The sequence below is a fragment of the Pezoporus occidentalis genome, unplaced genomic scaffold, assembly GCF_034315485.1.
Source record: "Pezoporus occidentalis ecotype Australia unplaced genomic scaffold, CSIRO_AGI_Poc_V1 ctg98, whole genome shotgun sequence".
Taxonomy (NCBI): Eukaryota; Metazoa; Chordata; class Aves; order Psittaciformes; family Psittacidae; genus Pezoporus; species Pezoporus occidentalis.
The window spans coordinates 1,300,805-1,319,432 of record NW_026916347.1 but is presented as its reverse complement, the minus strand read 5'-3'; the positions used below and the strand labels follow the sequence as shown (position 1 = coordinate 1,319,432).

The 18,628-nt window shown below is 41.7% G+C and overlaps 1 protein-coding gene across 8 annotated transcripts in view; it reads left to right on the top strand.

The window, feature by feature from the left end:
- Positions 1 to 18,628, top strand: part of MARCHF8 (membrane associated ring-CH-type finger 8) — a 103,000-nt gene that overhangs the window by 9,297 nt on the left and 75,075 nt on the right. For 5 of the 8 annotated variants that reach the window (XM_062606684.1, XM_062606683.1, XM_062606692.1 and 2 more), the window contains one exon: positions 12,727 to 12,905. In XM_062606684.1, the coding sequence (XP_062462668.1) occupies positions 12,810 to 12,905 (96 nt within the window). In that variant the 5' untranslated portion in view covers positions 12,727 to 12,809. Of the gene's footprint in view, positions 1 to 9,412; positions 9,914 to 12,726; positions 12,906 to 18,628 lie in introns of those variants that run through there. The other 3 variants (XM_062606690.1, XM_062606689.1, XM_062606685.1) reach the window with 2 other exon arrangements.

The window sequence follows — 18,628 nt, the reverse complement described above, 5'->3', positions numbered from 1 at the left end:
ATTCTGGTGTGACCTCAGGAGATTCACTGATTATCTCTTTCCAGCACTACATTTTCCTCCAAGACTGAGATTTTAATGTTAAAATAATTTAAAAAAAAGAAAGTTTTTCTTCTTGCCTTCAATTTCAGCAGATGCTTGGTAGAAACTGTTGTTCCTTACAGGTTTTGTCTTCATGTTTCAGATTTTACAGTAGTGCTCCTGTGTATCAGAATTGCATGGGCCATATTTAGCACACTTTGGTCATCTCTCTGGCTCCTGTCTAAACTAATGTAAAGCAAAGATCATCTGACAGGGGAGAAGACAGAAATGACGCTTCTAAATGTGTTTGGGTTGAAAAATGTGACACATCAATTAGTATAGGTTGTGGCCATGATCCTGAATTTCATTTTAAATCTTTCCCTGTTTGGACAACTTTTCGTATCAACTTCTTTTACCTGCCTTGTGGATATACAACAGCATCCCGGAATCCATTCTACTGTATTGCCCCAGCTACCAGCAGGCTCCTTTTAAGCCATCTGACAGTATGTGTTTCTCTAATGGTGTTTCCCCACCCTTCCTAGGCACTTGAAGATTGCTTGAAGCATCTGCTGGAGGAAAAGCTAGAAGTCATTTAAGAGTAGGGCAGCAGATCACTGCAAATCAGCCTCCTCTGATCTGCAAGAAACAGACCTGTGCAATTCTTGGGGTTTCTCATGAATAGGCACAATTTCTCTGTACCTGGATACTTCACTCTGTCTTGGCAGCCTTATGCAGCTGGCTGTGGTTGACTGGCAGTAAACAGCTAGTGGATGACAGACAGACTTCAGAAATGCTGCTGTAATTCTGGTGATAGAAAGCTGTGATGGATTTGATTAATAGGATTGGATGCAGGTGCATAGGAATGGATTGGTGGAGTTTTGTGCTGTTTCTCTAAAACTTCTCATAAAATCTCTGAACTTCTAAATACTTGTAGAAATGAAGGGACTAATACCAGATGGGACAGAAAGGGTGAACATTTGATTACTGAACTGAGAATGAGGACAACAGTGAGGATGTAACTGCTGGACACTGATTTCTTGTCTAAGAAGGCAGTGATTTAAAAAAATCCACAGTCATGTATTCATCTCATGATTGCATCCAGTGGCTATTTTAGGTACTGTGGGGATGAATGGCTCTTTATAGACCATGGTAAGGAATGCCTTGTCCGTGGGGTCCAGTATGCCAGGCCCTTCTCTTTGGGTGGCACAGAGCACTGTTGTGGGGGCAGGACAGGCAGAGCCAACATGCATGTGCCAGCACAGTTGCGTGCAGTAACACCCTCATGGTAGGAAACTGTTTATGCTGATGCTTCTCTGCTGCCAGTGCATGTTGGTGTCAGCACAGGCATAGGGAGCCAGGATGAGGGAAGCTGGGCTGTTTGTCAGCAATCTGAAATTGCTTGCCTCCCCTCTAAAGTACATCAGGGACTCTTGCGATAAGAGCAGCACATGAAGCTTTTTTAACCGTGCAACATATCCCATGATAAGGCTACAGCAGGAAGAGTCTGCCTTGTTCTGGCACTGGAGGAGAACAGATTCTTTCGCAGACTTGGACTCTGTCTGTAGGCTTTATACCGCTTTACATTTTTTTATGGTAATGCTGTGACACAGATGTTCTTAAGCTCTTCATAGCATAATTTTCATGTTAAAATTTATGAGAAATACCAAGTTTGTCTGGCTAGCAAGTGTCTCGGTGAGGATGCAGGTGTGAAACTGAAGGAGTGACTCAGATGTGTACTGCTTTATTCCTTGTCTTACTGTAGCACTTCAGTCTGTGCTCATGGTTGTAGCATGTACTGTACATTGCCGTGGTAAGAAAGAATATCACTGCCACAGAAGCTGTCTGTGCAGCTGAAGCAGCCTGGAAGGGGGAAGTGGAAGTAGTTAGCTTTCCATTGCACAGAAGTGAATATGCTGAAGAACTTAAATGATTTGCTGTCCTGAACCAGAGCCGGCAAGTACACCACTGTATTAGTGTTAGTTGAAATAAAGATGGGTGTTTCTGTCTATGGGGCTATGGACTCCCCAGCTGCCTGGAGCACAAGTTGTTGGGCAGCTCACAGTACTTGTCCTTTCCATGTTGTCCTCTGGAGAGGGAATTCTTGAACACTGGCAAATGTATAGAGAAGGTATGAGCATGAAAAAAGGTGAAAAAAAACCCTCTAACATCATAAAGCAGACATGCTATGCCAGAATATACTTCCCAATAAAAAGCTCTTGCTGGAATCTGTTATACTGTAGTGACTCATGGTATTCCCCTGTATTTAAAATGTATTTAAAATTTAAAACTTCAGGGTAGCTAGTTTTGCATCAGAAGTTCAGATTACTTTAAAATGTGAGAAGTTATGGTTGAAACATAGAATCATAGAATAGTTAGGGTTGGAAAGGACCTTAAGATCATTAAGTTCTAATCCCCCTGCCATGGGCAGGGACACCTCAGACTAAACTGTGTCACCCAAGGCTGGGTCCAACCAGGTCTTGAACACTGCCAGGGATGGAGCATTCATAATGTCCCTGGGCAACCCATTCCAGTGCCTCACCACCCTCATAGTAAAGAACTTCTTCCTTATAGTCAATCTAAACTTCCCCTGTTTAAGTTTTAACCCGTTACCCCTTGTCCTGTCACTGCAGTCCCTAAAGAAGAGTTCATTCCCAGCATCCCTATAGCCCCCCTTCAGATACTGGAAGGCTGCTATGAGGTCTCCATGCAGCCTTCTCTTCTCCAGGCTGAACAGCCCCAACTTCAGCCTATCTTCATACGGGAGGTGCTCCAGTCCCCTGATCATCCTCGTGGCCCTTCTCTGGACTTGTTCCAACAGTTCCATGTCCTTTTTATGTTGAGGACACCAGAACTGCACACAATACTCCAGGTGAGGTCTCACACGAGCAGAGTAGAGGGGCAGGATCACCTCCTTTGACCTGCTGGTCATGCTCCTTTTGATGCAGCCCAGGATACAGTTGGCTTTCTGGGCTGCAAGCGCACACAGCTGGCTCATGTTCATTTTCTCATCAACCAACACCCCCAAGTCCTCTTCCACAGGGCTGCTCTGAATCTCTTCTCTGCCCAACCTGCAGCTGTGCCTGGGATTGCTCTGACCCAGGTGTAGGACCTTGCACTTGTCATGGTTAGACTTCATAAGGTTGGCATTATGACAAGCATGTCAAGGTTCTTCTGGATGGCATTCCTTCCCTCCAGCATATCAACCGAACCACACAGCTTGGTGTCATTGGCAAACTTGCTGAGGGCGCAATGAATCCCGCTGCCCACGTCACCAACAGATGTTGAACAAGACCGGTCCCAACACCAATTCCTGAGGGACACCATTCGTTACTGGTCTCCAGCTGGATATTGAGCTGTTGACCACAACTCTTTGCATGCAGCCATCCAGCCAGTTCTTTATCCATCAAGTGATCCATCTATCAAATTGATGTCTCTCCAATTTAGAGACAGCATAACTTACTGATGTCATGCAAGTTTGTGGAAGAAAAAGATACAGGTTGCTTAGTACATTGCCCTTTTTGCTCTGCACAAGAACTTTTGAAGACACTGGGTTTGGCCTCTCCAGTTGCCTCATGTAGGTCCTAAAGAATGTGGCTTATAGCTGTTTCCTCAGAAAGTATTTAAATGTTTTTCATAATGATCCAGAAATCGAAATTTTCAGTGAGATTTCCAGAGCAAAGATGTATTGTAATTTAAACCTGTAAATAGAGAGTTACCTGGCATTTCACTCATAAATCGTTCAAAAGAAATACATTTTTATGTGCACCAGTTTGGAAATTTATTATTCAACCAAACACAAAGAAGGAATGATTTCATACTTCAAAACACAGAATCATGTAGTCAATAGTATACTGGTTTTATTCTGGCTTAAGAGGAATATTTCACCTAGCAGCAGTTAAACAATAGTGAATAATGTTGCCTAGGCATCTGTCATTCATAAATAGCTTTTATAACTGTTAGCATCTGATGTAATGGAAAATAAGTGATGGAGCACAAGAATTTCCTAAAAATGCATCATTGTTATCTGTGAACAATACAGAATGTGAGCAATGCCCTCACTGAACAATGACGAGATTATTTTGTTTCATCACTATCTTGCATTGTAAATGTTTACTCTTGTTTGAGAAACCCAGGGTTTCGTTGTCTTCAATATAAATTTGTGCATTTGTTTTCAATGGTATTCACTAATTTTTAAGACAAAAGTACAGAGCAGTTTTTTGCTGCACTTCAGAACTGGTTTTAGAGTTTCATGAACCCCAAAGGGATTACAATAGAGAATGGGAAGTGATCATTAATTATCCATAGGTGTTACATTATACTGTGGACTTGTGTACTAGACTAGAAATTTGCCTGCAGGTATATGTCGGTGTAGATTTCTCTCACTGTATTAGTATGTCTCTCTTTCCATTTGATTATAACCTTCATAAGCATTTCTTTTAAAAATCATTGATCATCATATGGAGTGTTTTGCCAAGTCATAATGATCATGTGGGCAGTTTTCTCAATAGATTTACTACTATTCTGCAGATCTGGAGTGTTCCCTTGTCCTTGACATCACTTGCTGACTTTCCTTGGCATGTCATGTTTTGTGGGTTTTGGCTTTTGACCATGAATAGGGAGGGGGGAGTGGTTTTTGTACCCAATTGCAGGGGACTGACTGCAGCAACCTTGGTGGGCCGTTCCCAAACTTGTGTTTACAGTAATTCTACCTTTTTATTTTCCTTTAATTTAAGAATTTCAAATTGTATGAAACTGCACTCTCTGACCAATTCTGTAGGTAAGGAAAACGTATTGACCAGTGTGGACACTGTGATGTAATCCATGTAGGTTACTGCTGTGCAATGCTTTTGGATGTGTAACGAAAAAGGAAAAAGAGTTTTTTTCCAGAACTGTATCAACTAAGCACGGTACTGTGGCAATTCCTGCAAAGAAGCAAGTCATCATCCATATCTTTAAGAAAAATTTCATTTCAGCCATGTGATTAAGACAGCCTAATTTTTGCTCTGCAGCATGGCTTCAGTGCCAAACCATAGGGAAGAATGCCTCTTCTGGAGGGGGGCATTAATTTCTCAGGAAACCAGTGTCATTGTGGGAGTTGATGGGATCATGGCTAAGAGTGATAACAAGACAAGTCTCGTACATGCTGAGATATTACATACTGCTTGCAGCAAAGCTGTAAAGAGTCACAGCTTGCGGTGTGATTCATGTGCTAGATTGCTGTTTGGAAGCGCCTCAGGGCAGGAAGATGTGTTTAATGTGAAGGGGTGAGGTGAAATGGTGATTATCTAGGCAAAAGAACAAGCAGCACCCACTTATGCAAATGGATTTGGAAATCTGGTGGAGCAGGTAGAGCAGCTTGCTGGTTGTGAAAATGGCAGTCCTGGCCATTGACCTCTCCCAGACCCCCACCATTAAGGCTTCCCAGTGTAGTAAGTAAAGCTTCTGCTTTACCTCTGTTTCTTTTTGTTATAGTTAGAGACTGTCCCAGGGATTATTGCTGATGTTATAGAGTGTTTCATCAAGAAATTACAGGAGTAGTACTTAAAATTGTGTATTAGTTAGCTCACCATTGGTGTAGTTGAAGAAGTTCTGCCTCTATAGCAAGAGTTTACTGCCCATGTGTGTCTAGAGCATCTGGCAGTTTGTTCTTTCCACAGGACATCAGGAATGTTCACTGATGCTTCTGATGCAGGTAAATTGCTATTAGCAGCATAAACAGACAAAAGTAATCCCTTTTGGCTCAAGAGACTGAAATGACTGTACATTTTGTTACTGGAACAGAGGAAAGTGACATTTGTTTTCTTCTGAGTGCTACCAAGGTAGTTCCTTAGCAGCTGATTTGATTTGAAGGGGACAGATTTTAAGGAATCTGTTTCTCAGAGGTGCAAATCCTGCTCAGCTTCCATTGAAATCAAGGGAGGGGGTTGCTGAGAGCTCTGGGACCATTATTTATTGATGCTGTAGTTTAATAGCTTGCTTGTCTAGTTGTATTATGTTTGTAAAAACAATCATATTCTTATTTTGAAAGGAGTCAGCCAGAGCTGGCAGATACCTCTATTTCTGTATGTGTTGTGTAGTCTACAGCCTTATATTCCTGTTCCCTTTGAAAGCTGCTCAATGTACATGGGTACCATGCAGATGGATATCTTGTCCGTCTTGTCCCCTTTCTAAACCTTTCTTTTGATTTCAACTATGTAACATGATTAATTTTTTTAATTATTGGAAGGGAAATGGTTTTTAGTCTTGAAGCTGATTATTTTTAGGACACCAGCAGGTGGAGGAAAGGAGGAACGGAGATAATAAAGGGAGAAGTTGCAGCTGAGCCACTAAACACTGTAAAATATACGGGCAGAGCTGTAAATAGCAGTAATACAGAATTATATCTGCCTGGTCTGAACACAAGGGTTCTTTTCACTTTTCACACTGAACTAGCCCTGAAATGTGAAAGGTACTGCAGGGAAAGAAGTGTTCCTTTCTCTCCCTTAAGCTCCTTTGATTAAATTTGTTTGTCCAGTTAACAAATGCATGTGAAGAGCATGGGGCTTGATAACATCTCCTAAATAATGCTGTTAACAAAGTACTGATTAAGCTACAGTAAAACAAAATGAAACACAGATGCAGGATTCTCTTACTGAAAATACACATCTGTCATCTCAAGAAAAGGATTATGTAAGCTACATTAGTAGGGGAGGAGTCCAGGCAAGCTCAAACTGAAATAAATAAAAGCTTTAAACTGGAGCCAACAGAAGCTAATAGGATTGGAAATATTTGCAAATATGGAAAATGTAGTGTATAGAAAGTAGGCATAAGCTATATGTCAGTGAAAGTAAGGAAAGTTAGGATGCACACAGGAATTTGCTAAGGTGGCTGCACGAAGGCTTCTGTTACCTTCAGAACAACAACAAAAAGAAAGAATCCTTTTAAAAGGAGCGTGACCAGCAGGTCGAAGGAGGTGATCCTTCCCCTCTATTCTGCTCGTGTGAGACCTCACCTGGAGTATTGTGTGCAGTTCTGGTGTCCTCAACATAAAAAGGACATGGAACTGTTGGAACAAGTCCAGAGAAGGGCCACAAGGATGATCAGGGGACTGGAGCACCTCCCGTATGAAGACAGGCTGAGGAAGTTGGGGCTGTTCAGCCTGGAGAAGAGAAGGCTGCGTGGAGACCTCATAGCAGCCTTCCAGTATCTGAAGGGGGCCTATAGGGATGCTGGGGAGGAACTCTTCATTAGAGACTGTAGTGACAGGACAAGGGGTAACGGGTTAAAACTTAAACAGGGGAAGTTTAGGTTGGATATAAGGAGGAAATTCTTTCCTGTGAGGTTGGTGAGGCACTGGAATGGGTTGCCCAGGGAGGTTGTGAATGCTCCATCCCTGTCAGTGTTCAAGGCCGGGTTGGACGAAGCCTTGGGTGAGATGGTTTAGCGTAAGGTGTCCCTGCCCATGGCAGGGGGATTAGAACTTAATGATCTTAAGGTCCTTTCTAACCCTAACAATTCTATGATTCTAATGGGGCTTGGAGATTTTGCATCAAGACCTCCAGCAGAAAAATGGATTCCACATCTGTATTAACATATTATTTCAGGTCACACAGGAGAAGGTAAGCCAGCTGATGAAGATGTTACTGTATCATCTAGCAGCAGTCACAGGTTTCTTTAGAGGGTTTCCATTCCTGTTTGGATTGGTGAGGTTTTATGTTGCATAGAGGGGAAGTTTCAGAAGACCAGAGTTCAGGGCAGTGATCCACAAAGCCTTAGGGCAGCACTTTCCAGCTTGCAGCTGGGAGGTCCCCTGAAGTCCACAGACTTCGTGCATCTATTCCATGGCAGGATTGTGATGGCAGTGCATGGTGCTGCAGGGTCTGGATTATCTGAACAGCAGTGATCTGTTGCTTTATTTTTAACCACCCATCCTACAGCAGATTATCAGACCATTGACCTATGTGATACAGCTGTTGTCATTAATGGGGGCTAGGGAAATTGAAGAAAAGTGTAAGAAGCAGACCAGAACAACTCACAGGTGAAATTCCTTCCAGTTCCCTTCCATTAGTGACTTATCATCTTGTTTCTACCACAGGTTCCAGGGTTTACCTTTCATTCACATCAAGACAGACTCTTTTATAATCCAAAATGCCTATGGTACTTTAAATAGGAAACCATCTGACATATTTACTAATTTTTTTTGATTTTCATCTCCTGTGAGTAATGCAAAGCATGTGTACACACCTACATACATTCTTAGGATGCTTTTCTTTTTGTAAGGACTGTGAACATCTGCAGCCAGTGCCATTACAGCTCCAGAGCTTCTGCTGAAGTTCTCCAGCATATGCCATATAACAAAGGTATATGGTGGACTTTCTGAAGTGTAAATGACCTAATAAAATCTGCAGTTCATACTCCATGTTTTTAGATTCAGTAGATACCAAACCACAAAGAGAAGTGAATGCTCCATCCCTGGCAGTGTTCAAGACCAGGTTGGATGAGGCCTTGGGTGATATGATTTAGCGTGAGGTGTCCCTGCCCATGGCAGGGGGGTTTGAACTAGATGATCTTAAGGTCCTTTCCAACCCTAACCATTCTATGATTCTATGATTTGTGCTTACTTGCCCCAGTCTAGCATGGGATCTTTGGCAAGGAGAGTTTAGCCCTTACTTTGGAATGTGTAATGAGCAAAGAAGCTGCAGTGGGTGGCAAGTGAGGGACAGTGGAATAGCTCACTTCACCTCGGAGGCACTTCTCAGTCCAGCAAGTTATGACTCTTAGGTTCATCTCATGGTGGATTTATGCTCTTGTTTTGTCACTGAGGAAACTGAGGTTCTGACAGTGTAGGTGATAGAAGTGGTGTTTCAAGTGGTCTCCCACCTGCTTCTGCTATACTGAAGTTACGTGTTGTTGGTAATCGCTCCTCATGTACTTAATGCTGATAACCTAGGGGAACCTGATTTTCTGGTTCTGTTGCTGTCAGGGGAATGTCCCAGCTGCAAGATGGGAGTCATGTGCATACTTTTCCTTCCTTTTTTTTTTTTTTTTGTTTCTCAGCTGCCTTTTGAGACTCTTTGTCTTATTGCCCCTGAATCTGACTGTTCTTGCTGCAGCTTCATGGTTCTGGCACTGTGATGATGACCCAGCTGATGCACTTCCAGGTGTCTGCTGGCATTTTTAGTAACTGTTTTTCCTGTCCTGCAGGAAGCAAAACTGGATTACCTGGTTGAGTGAAATCTTAGTGCCATTGAGCTAAGATCTTCCATAGGCTCTGAGGCCAGGATTTTGACCTCTTTTTGTCTTTTGTAATGGAATTAGTTTCGGAAGGCTCTCTGCAATATGCAGTATGCCTGCAGTCCATTTTGCAGGAAACAATGTAGCTGTAGATGAGGGTAATAGCAGAGCTTCAGGCTGTTCTCTCTACTGGCATTCCCATGTATCCCAGCAAGGTTTGCAGGAAACCTGCCTGTACAAGAGCAGTATTCTGTGTTTGTGACTTACTGGCTGTTGGCAGCATCAGTAAAGAAATCGCTAAAGGGTCCAGCTATGAAAACAGGCATAATTTTTATTATAGTTTGCTAAATGCCCAAACTCCTAAGAGAGGTTTTATTTAAGTGTGTTACTCCAGTAAATGATCTGTGAACAACCCTGAGGGTAGGAGGAGAACAGGATTCCTCCTCCTTCACAGGTAGATGACCACCCTGCCTATGGGACCTGACTTGTCCTCCATGTACTCTCTCTCTCCTTATCCACCCATCCCATGATTACTTCAGCTTTCCAGGCCAAAAGGAACTGGAAAGTCCTTCCATCATGAACAGAACAGCATGTACACTAGTGGTTATGGGACTTCTCTGGTTTATGAACTAAATGCCACACGAGGGAGGAGCAAGCTGAGCCTTTATCTGACACCTCCTGGGTGAGTGTACTCAGCTGTTGGGTGGAGGTAGTGTAGTGATGAGGAGCTCCCACTTTATGTGAGAGATGACCTGAGCATCTAACTGGAATCCTGAAGAGAAGGGAATATCTAGGAGGAGACCCCTGGCCTTAGCATTTCTTCCCTGGGAGCCTTTTGGGCAATCCCCCCAGTTTGATGTGCTTGAAGCTTGGATCCCTCTTCGCAGGTGCCCAACTCCTCATCCCTGGATCAGGGAACACATGGTCTTAATTTAGCCATGGAAAATGTTCTGTGGAGCTTGTCATAACTTGCTTTGTGTTGAGTGGCATTGCTTTTCTGGCCTCCTTGTCTGTTTGGACTTGATACTGCAGATGGTCTGTTGATTCATGTAACTTTATCCTTTAATTAGTGCTGTGGAGTTAACATGCTTCAGGTTGAGTTGATATGGACAGGCTTTGAGTGTGTGCGCTGTTAGGGACAGTCCAGATTGGGCATGCTACAGTGTGGCATCTGGGTTATGTTTAGAGATTTTTCTAAGCAACCCTTGAACAAAGGCTTTATTAGAGCGTCTGCCAGGCTTCTTTACAGAGGAGGGCTGTTTCACATAATCTTTGAATATCTAATTTGATTATATCTGCTGTTTGAACTCTTTCAAAGAATTCTAACACACGCTATCCTCGAAGAACCTTCAGAAAAAACTGGTTTGACTTGTTTGTCATAATCATAGAATCATAGAACAGGGTTGGAAAGGATCTTAAGATCATCTAGTTCCATAATCAGAGGGGTTAACTGTGTTTTCTAATATTTTTCCTTGTTCTCTTTATGGTAATAACATGTTCTTGCTGCAAGCCTAGAACCCTTTTTGAGGGGGTACACAGATTAGGGTCTGTCTCCTTCATCTTATCTCAGCTGTCACTGGCAATAGCACAGAACATATTACTTGGCGTATTTTCACTGGAGCTTAAAGTTCCTTGGATTTCACTTCCTTATGTTTTCTTGGGAAGATACCTTCCCTTCCTGCCTTTTTTATTACAGTTTCATTTTCCCATCTCAGCCCACATTTAACTCTCCTCTGGCTTGGCTCCCGTAGAGAATACGGTTAAACAGGTGTGTGGAGGACCTGGAGAGGTTCTGTGTTTTCTCTTTATGCTGAGATTCAATAGTGCTGGTAAGTGCCATGTTTCCTTCTGTCCTCCAGTAAGGAAGTGTCCTTGTTATTGCTTGTTTGTGCATGTAGATGTGTTTTATCTTTTTAATCAGTGATGCCTAGAAGTTATGCATGCAAGCTTTAGAGGCAGTGCCTCCATGCTTTATGATGCACCATCTTGGTATCTGTGGAAGTAATATAAATCCTGACTGTGTGTCAGTAAGGCTTCTGAATTTGGCTGAGCACTCGAATGAGCAGGTAGCATTGTCCAGCAAATGGAGTGTGTGATTGGGAAGCAGCAGGCATTGCCTGCATTTTTGGTTTTGCTCATGACTTGTTCAGCAAGCTTTGATAACTCTTTTCTCCTCAGTGCAGAGGTGATACTGAACTATCATTCCCTGCATAAAGTGCCTTGGATATATAATATTTTTTACTTGCCATTTAACAAAAGCAGTCAAAAGACTTGATCCTGTTTTCATTTTACACAACTGCAGTACTCCTGTGGAGTTTAACGGAAATATAACCAGACCAGCATCTTTTGCAGAATTAAAAACCTAGGAAGCTTGGCCTATCTTCAAAATTTCCAATTAATTAAATATTCAATGAAAATTGTATTCAATGGAAGTTAAGAGTATATACTTAAGTGCTAGGCTACAATACTTCCAAATTGTTAAGGAACATAATATATAAGGCACTGTTGTCTGCTTTCACAGACTCGAAACCAACCAACAAAAAAGTTGATATGTTATGGAAACAGAAGAACAGTGCATCCTCCAGTTGTCCTATTTAGTATATAGTCCCTGCTGTGTTTAATTCCCCTCTTAACCTTTCTTTAGACACGATTGATTGTGTCTCATTTGTAGCAGGTTACATTCTAAATAAAGGCTCCACAATCCTACATGCTTCAAAGAGGTTTTTATTTAAAGTAACTTTACTAATCTAAGAAAAGGTGTGGCTAATTATGCCTGCCTTCCAGATTAGTGTTTTCAATTGTGGCTATTCTACATCTATCACTGTCTTTCCAGTGTGTAGTGCTTCCCTATTGTATTAGTAAAAGCAGGATAAAGCATGTTTGTGTAGTCCAGTGGATTCCTGATTTCTAGCAGGGGATTTTGATTCTATTATTCTCTAATAGCCTTAAGAAAGGAACAGCTCACACAATGCATCTTCCTGTTGCCAGTTCATACATGTTTATATGAATGACTGGGTCCAAATTCAGGCCACTGACTCTTTTTGAACAAAGCTACAGCATTCAGCCTGATTCAGGATAATGTCTGAGGCAGTTTGATCCAGTGTGGTGGGGCTGGCAGTTCAGGCAAATATCTTCATGAGCTTTGCTCTGCACCTCCACATAGCATGTTCCAGGTGCTCTGCGTGGAGCAACTCCTCCTCCCTGTCCACACAGACTCGAGCGTAATCCCTGCCCTCTGGCTCTGCTCTTGGACCACTTTCACAGCTGGTTGATTATTTATTTCTTGATTCATTTGCATAAATAGTGCTCTGACTTGTCTAGTTCTAGCTCTTTAAAACTCCTGCTTTTCCTCACTCAACCAGTGCACCAAACTCTCCTGTTCAGAATCCAGAGAGAAAGTAAGAGGTGCATCTTTTTCCAGTTGGTGGCTTAACTTTGGTTTAGAAATAATTTCATTTCAAGCTACTTTAACATCACGAATATTTTTATTTTTAGGTGCAAGGTCTGACAATGGCACTGAATGAGCACAGTCTTCAAGCCTCGTTCCTGTAAATGATAGGACCAAACAAGGCGGTGTGATGAACATGCCACTGCATCAAATCTCTGTCATTCCAGCTCAGGATGTTACCTCTTCCAGAGTCTCCAGGAGCAAGACCAAAGAAAAAGAGGAACAGGTACTGTCAGATATGCTTGATTTTTCACAGGGAGTTATCTAACTATACAATTACAAGGAATGATCAAATCAGACCTGCTTCTGTTCCAAAGCCCCAACTCCTTGAGTGAAGATGAATGTTACCAAATTCTCTCTATATTCTCATTTTTTGCTATTTTAAAGCAACTGACTGCAAAGTTCTTGAAACTGTTATTGAGTAACTTCTGTAAAATGCAAGCCATGGCCTTCTGTTTTGCATAAGAATTCAAGACAGGGATTTTGAATGACCGCTCTAGTATTGTTTTCACAGAAGCTGTTACGGGTGTATTTTACCTTTCTAAGATAGTGTGGGGTGTGAACCCTTATATGGAGCCATACATCCTGTTTTCCTTTGCTCTTGCCAGCATCTAATAGCTGTGTTATGGTTCGTAGTGACTAGAATTCACAAGGAAGGAAATACATACCGTTTTCTGAAGATACGATTTATATTTTTAACTTGGCAGCATGTGTGTGAATGGAATAATCTTGAGGTCTTGTGGTGGTGGTAATGAGAACCAGAATGCAAAAATATCTGAGGTATCTAATGATTATAAGTATAATAGAATCTGATCAATAGGCTACTTAAGAATTCTTAACGGCATACTAAGTCTGGTCTTCATGTGTCATCCTTATTTACTCCTGGACTGTCTCTCTGATCCAGCCCAAAGACCTTAGTGTGCATCATGCTTTAGTGTACGCTGCACTGCATTGAATTTTACATTATCTGTCAGTTACATAGAAACCTCTTTGTGTTTTTTTTTAGGTTTACTGTAACATAAAATCAGATCAAGAGAACATTCACATTATGGTACAACAGCAGGGCTTGTTTTGTGGACTTCTCAGTAGGAAGAGATACAGGATCTGAGGAGATCTAGGGTGTAGCTTACGTATAAGGGATAAGAAAGGCACTGTCATGTTACAGAAAGGGATTCATTAAGACAAACTTTGGGTAGGATCAAATAAGTTGTTTCTCATGTGTTAGGATCATCTGCTCTGACTATTCTCCTCACCTGTCAGCTGTCCAAGTAGCAGCTACCAAAGTCACCAGTGAGTCAGTAAAAGTAAGTTGGCCTATTATTTTTTGGAGTGTTTTCCTTAGTGACATCTTAAAATGGATTCTGGCGCTTCAGATTCTTAAGCCAGTACTTAATTAGGCTGGCATACTGCTGCTTTTGGTTGCCAAGACTAGGCAAGAAGTTATCCTCCCAGATGAGGTGCTCTAATTCCACAAATCACCTTGTCTCAGCAGTATGCTGGAATCTCTTACTTCTGCCATAGTTGCCATCTAGGTAAGAGGGTTTTGCTGTTTCTTCTGTCTAGTCCCCTCCCGTATGAAAACTGAATATGCTGAGAGTGGAACAGTCCCTCTGCCAAAAGCAGGGTAGTGCTGTGAATTAACTACACCCCCCCTGAGGTGATGGGGATTAGGAGGCTGATAAGATGCAAACAACTTGTGGTAACTTTGACCATGCAATGAGCTCAGAAGTGGGAGTCCCGTGTCTCCTTCTAAACTTCTTCATTTCTGACACAGCAACTTCAGTGTTAACAAATCTCCCGTGTTTTCCTCATGATAACTAGTTGTAATGTTGATTATTGTTTTCCTTGCCAGGCTGCTATTGTACTTTCATGCCTTGGGATATTTGAAACCTAAGAGAATATTTAAATACCTGCAGTATTGTAGAGGAAATAACAGGGACTGTGACTATGCAAACAATAGATTAAGCTAACCTGGAAACACTTCATGTTTTCCAAGTCTTGTCCTTCTTGTCTCCATGAGCATATCCATTCATCCCAAGTGTCCTCTATTCTGCCGAAACCAGAACTGGAACCGCAATGCCTGCCATCCTCAATGCACAGCTATACTGATGCTGAGGCTGATCCTGTTCAAGTGAGCCACAGCCTGGCCCTTCTGTGCTCTTCCCCACTCCGGCAAACTGTGTTGCTTCTCATGTTAACCTTTAATGCTGAAACTAACGAATGAGCTGGAGGGCAGTCAAGTTGTTAATGTGCTGACTTTGACCAATCCAATTAAATTTTCCTATTGCATCAGTTAGTACGTTCAAGGCTACTTGCTAGTCAGAGTCCCTGTATCTCTTGGGTGTAATAAGGACCTGCTGGCCATGACTGTGAGTTTTATTTATATTTGCAGTGTGCAGTAGAGTGGAGATAGGATGCAAGAGAAAGAAATGGTAGATTGTCACTGCCGTATTTTTATTAACTTCAAGCCGCCTTTTTCTGTTTGAGATAGAAGCCACTGCAAGATAAAGAGGAGCATGATCCTGTGTTGAGCAAATCTGCTGAGCAGTTGTTAATTATTTTTGTGCCCTAGTAATATAATATTTGCTGTACAAGGGATGGACACTAGGTAAAACTGAGGAAGAAGGCATTTGCGGTTCAGTTTCATAACTTCAGTGCTTTCATATTTTAGTTGTGTGACTTCTCATTATGCAACCCCACTCACAGTTATTTCTTTGTGTTCTGGATGGCCTAGACACAGTTCTCATGGATTTCTGTATAAACATCTAATAGTTTTTCAGGAGCACGGGCAACATTTTGTATTTGACTCAAGTGCCACGATTTTCTTACCTTAGCTTCACTATGTAATACAAACACTCCTTACCTTTTCTGTGTAGGAACAATAATAAGCACCTCAGACAAATGTGTGTACCGTGGTCATAAAATGTTTTGGAGTTGTACAAAGCCACTTACCAATCTGGACAAAATCAAACAAACCCCAAACCACAAGCAAAGCCAATATTAGTACTTCAAAGATACGTATATCGGCTTGCTTTGTAATCCCAGGCTAAGTTCTTAGGCCAAGTCCATTGTCAGGTGTGTAGATTGAGCAGACTGATGTGCATATCTCCCCTATTTATTGCTAAGCTCTGGCTAAAGCCAAGGTGAGTAAAGGTAGAGTGTCAAGTAGCAGATGAGATTTTGTCTTTTTTTGTTTAATTTTCCACATTTGTAGTAGAGGTTCACAGGAAAAAATATCAAGCTGAACAGTTCAGATCTCTTACTATTTCTTCTCTTTCACACTTCTGGTCAAGTTGTAGCTTTTGTATTTCAGGTTAAGGCTTGGCTTGTTTTAGTGATAGTTTTCCTTGTTACAAGAGCAAGTTTTCTGGGCTAATGATTTGTGACTGACAGTGAAGAATAGCAAGAAATCCTTACCACCTTTATCATTATAATCCAGTTTATCAGACTGGGTGATTTATAGTCCCTAGGCATGCCTCATGGCAGATTAACATTTACATTCAATACCTGTGGAGGTCTCGGGCAGAAATCCTGCTGTATTTGAAGAGGTGGTAAAAAGCAAAGCTCCTGCCTACTGTTTCTATTTTAAGTCCTCAGTGATATATGTAAGTACCAGAGCCTGGTAGATTCTGATTCAGGTTAGTGTAATTTTCAGGATTTAAAATAATTGAAAACTGGTTAATAGCAGTCTTTCACAAAACTTTTGTGTGTTTTCCCAATGAAGATAGGGAAGGTCATAAAGGGATTATGACTCTTGCGTCTAACTCAGATGAACTGTTAGATTTAAGGGCTGTTAATAACCATCATTAGCTTCTTACTTATCCTTCACTAGGAATAGCTTGATACTTACCTCATTTAAGGGACAGTGACTAACAGTGTCACTGTTAGTCTATTGTTTGTGAGATGCTACAACCTCCCCTCCCCCTGTTTTGTGGGTAACACGCTGGCAGTGATGTTTCCTAATGTATCCAAAAGCAAACAGCTCTCAGGATTTGTCCTGGAAATGAGGATCTGTTGCTGACATGTGGTTGAGGTGTTGCTCTGGCTTTGTTTTGTTGCCTATTTGAGGGCTTTGTGCCTGGCTTGCTGAAGCCAGGCTCTTGGTAAATGTTACTGCAGGGAGTGCTGCTCCCTGACCAGTAGCTTCTAAATTGCTCTTCTGCAAACATGTGAGTACTTCCCAACCGTGGCCTCCTGTGCTATGGTCTCTGCAGATCTTGTAAGCGGATCAGGGATGGACAAGATCAGTGTTTGAATGAGAGATCACAAGATGTTGGTGCATGTCATTTTGGGTGCACAGTACTCTTTCTTCGTAGTAGCTTTGTCCTGCAAAGCAATACTGAGTTGTCAGCAAAGATCATGTAGCATTTATCACAGAAGCAGATGAATGTTCTAGTCTAAATTTAACTTGCTAATTCTGCTTGATTGACCAAAGCTCCCTTCTGTCCTCTGCTTTAGAGGAACTATCTTCGTGTCTTCCAAGTGCTGTGTAGTATTACTGGCTGTTGTGTGCTCGGCAGAGATGCTGTGATCATCTCAAATATCTCCAGATGCTTCTCAAAGCTGTTATCTTGGAGGTACTATGACTACCTTTCTCACGTGGATGAAATTACGTTGAGAGATGCATTGTGCTGCATCTTGCTAAATTTCTTCTACTGTCTTAATAATTTCTTTTATCCTGTAACAGGAAGGTGTTATGGCCTATTGATTCAAAGAAGCCATGCCATACTGGAAAAGCAGGACTTACTTGAATAAGGATGGAAAAAAAAGTGATAGCTGCATTTGCAAGAATTTTTAGTCATAGATCAGTAACTCAATATAAAAGTGCATGCTTTACATTGTGGAATCCAGTGTGATGCTTTGAGAGCTATTATATTGGTTTTAAGGTACAGAAGCACTCTGTGGCCTTTTTCCATTCACTTTTTGGACTTTGAGCATGTGAATGTGGGCTCTGACTGGCTGAACTTGATCCAAATATTCAGGCATTGGGGTATGTGTGTGTTTGGTTTTGCTTGCCCATTGAAGCAAATAATTCATTAAGCAGCCAGGCTGCAAATCCTTTGGGAATTTCACCTTAATATTTTTCTACCGAGATTTGTGTGTTCATGTGTAGCTGTGTTGTATATTAACACTGGGCCTGGCAATTTTCCGTTATTAAATTTGCTTTGTATAGAAACTGGTTAACTATGGAAGAATTTTTATCTGAGTATCCTTTAACTCTTTCATGGGAAGCAGCATGAGTGTCCTGCTGTACTGCTTGTAGACTTTGAGGCAAAGTGGGAATAGAAGAGTCATTTCCTGATGATTCAAACCTTAGCTTTTCATTATCATGTTTTTCAATGGATCATAAAGCATTTAGCATAAGAAGTTGATGTTGTGCTTCCCACTTTTTCAAAAGTAGTAATTTGACAATTTTTTGACAGAGCAGACAGCCTGTGACAGAAGCACCTCTGAAGAGCTGCAGTGGAAATGCTTTCATTTCAGCAGTCTGGGAGCAGATAGTATTTCCCAGACCTTGTCATTTGAGAATGCACCAGATAACTGAGGTGGCTGTAACATCCTTCCAAACTGTATCCCTGAAGCTGTGCTGTGGTGCTGAAAGTGTGGTGTTTCCATGGCTGATTTCTGTGCTAAAACACACATTTTTAGGACATCTCCGTGTAGGAGCAGGTGCCTAAACCTACTCCCACTCTGATTGCTTTTAACAGGTAAACAGTCTAATAAGGAGTACTAAGTAAATAGGAAAATTGCTTCAGAAACTGCTTCACACCAATAGCCTCTCTCTTTTCTGTGAGTTCATTTGCATGTGCTTGAACACCACCCTGCTTGTGATCTCTCAGTTATTAGAGAGTTGTTCTTGTGCTTGTCAAGACAACTTAACTGTTACTTGTATCAAACCCTTCCTTGGCATAGCACTTAGCAGTTTCTGTCAGGTGCCCTTGTGAACTT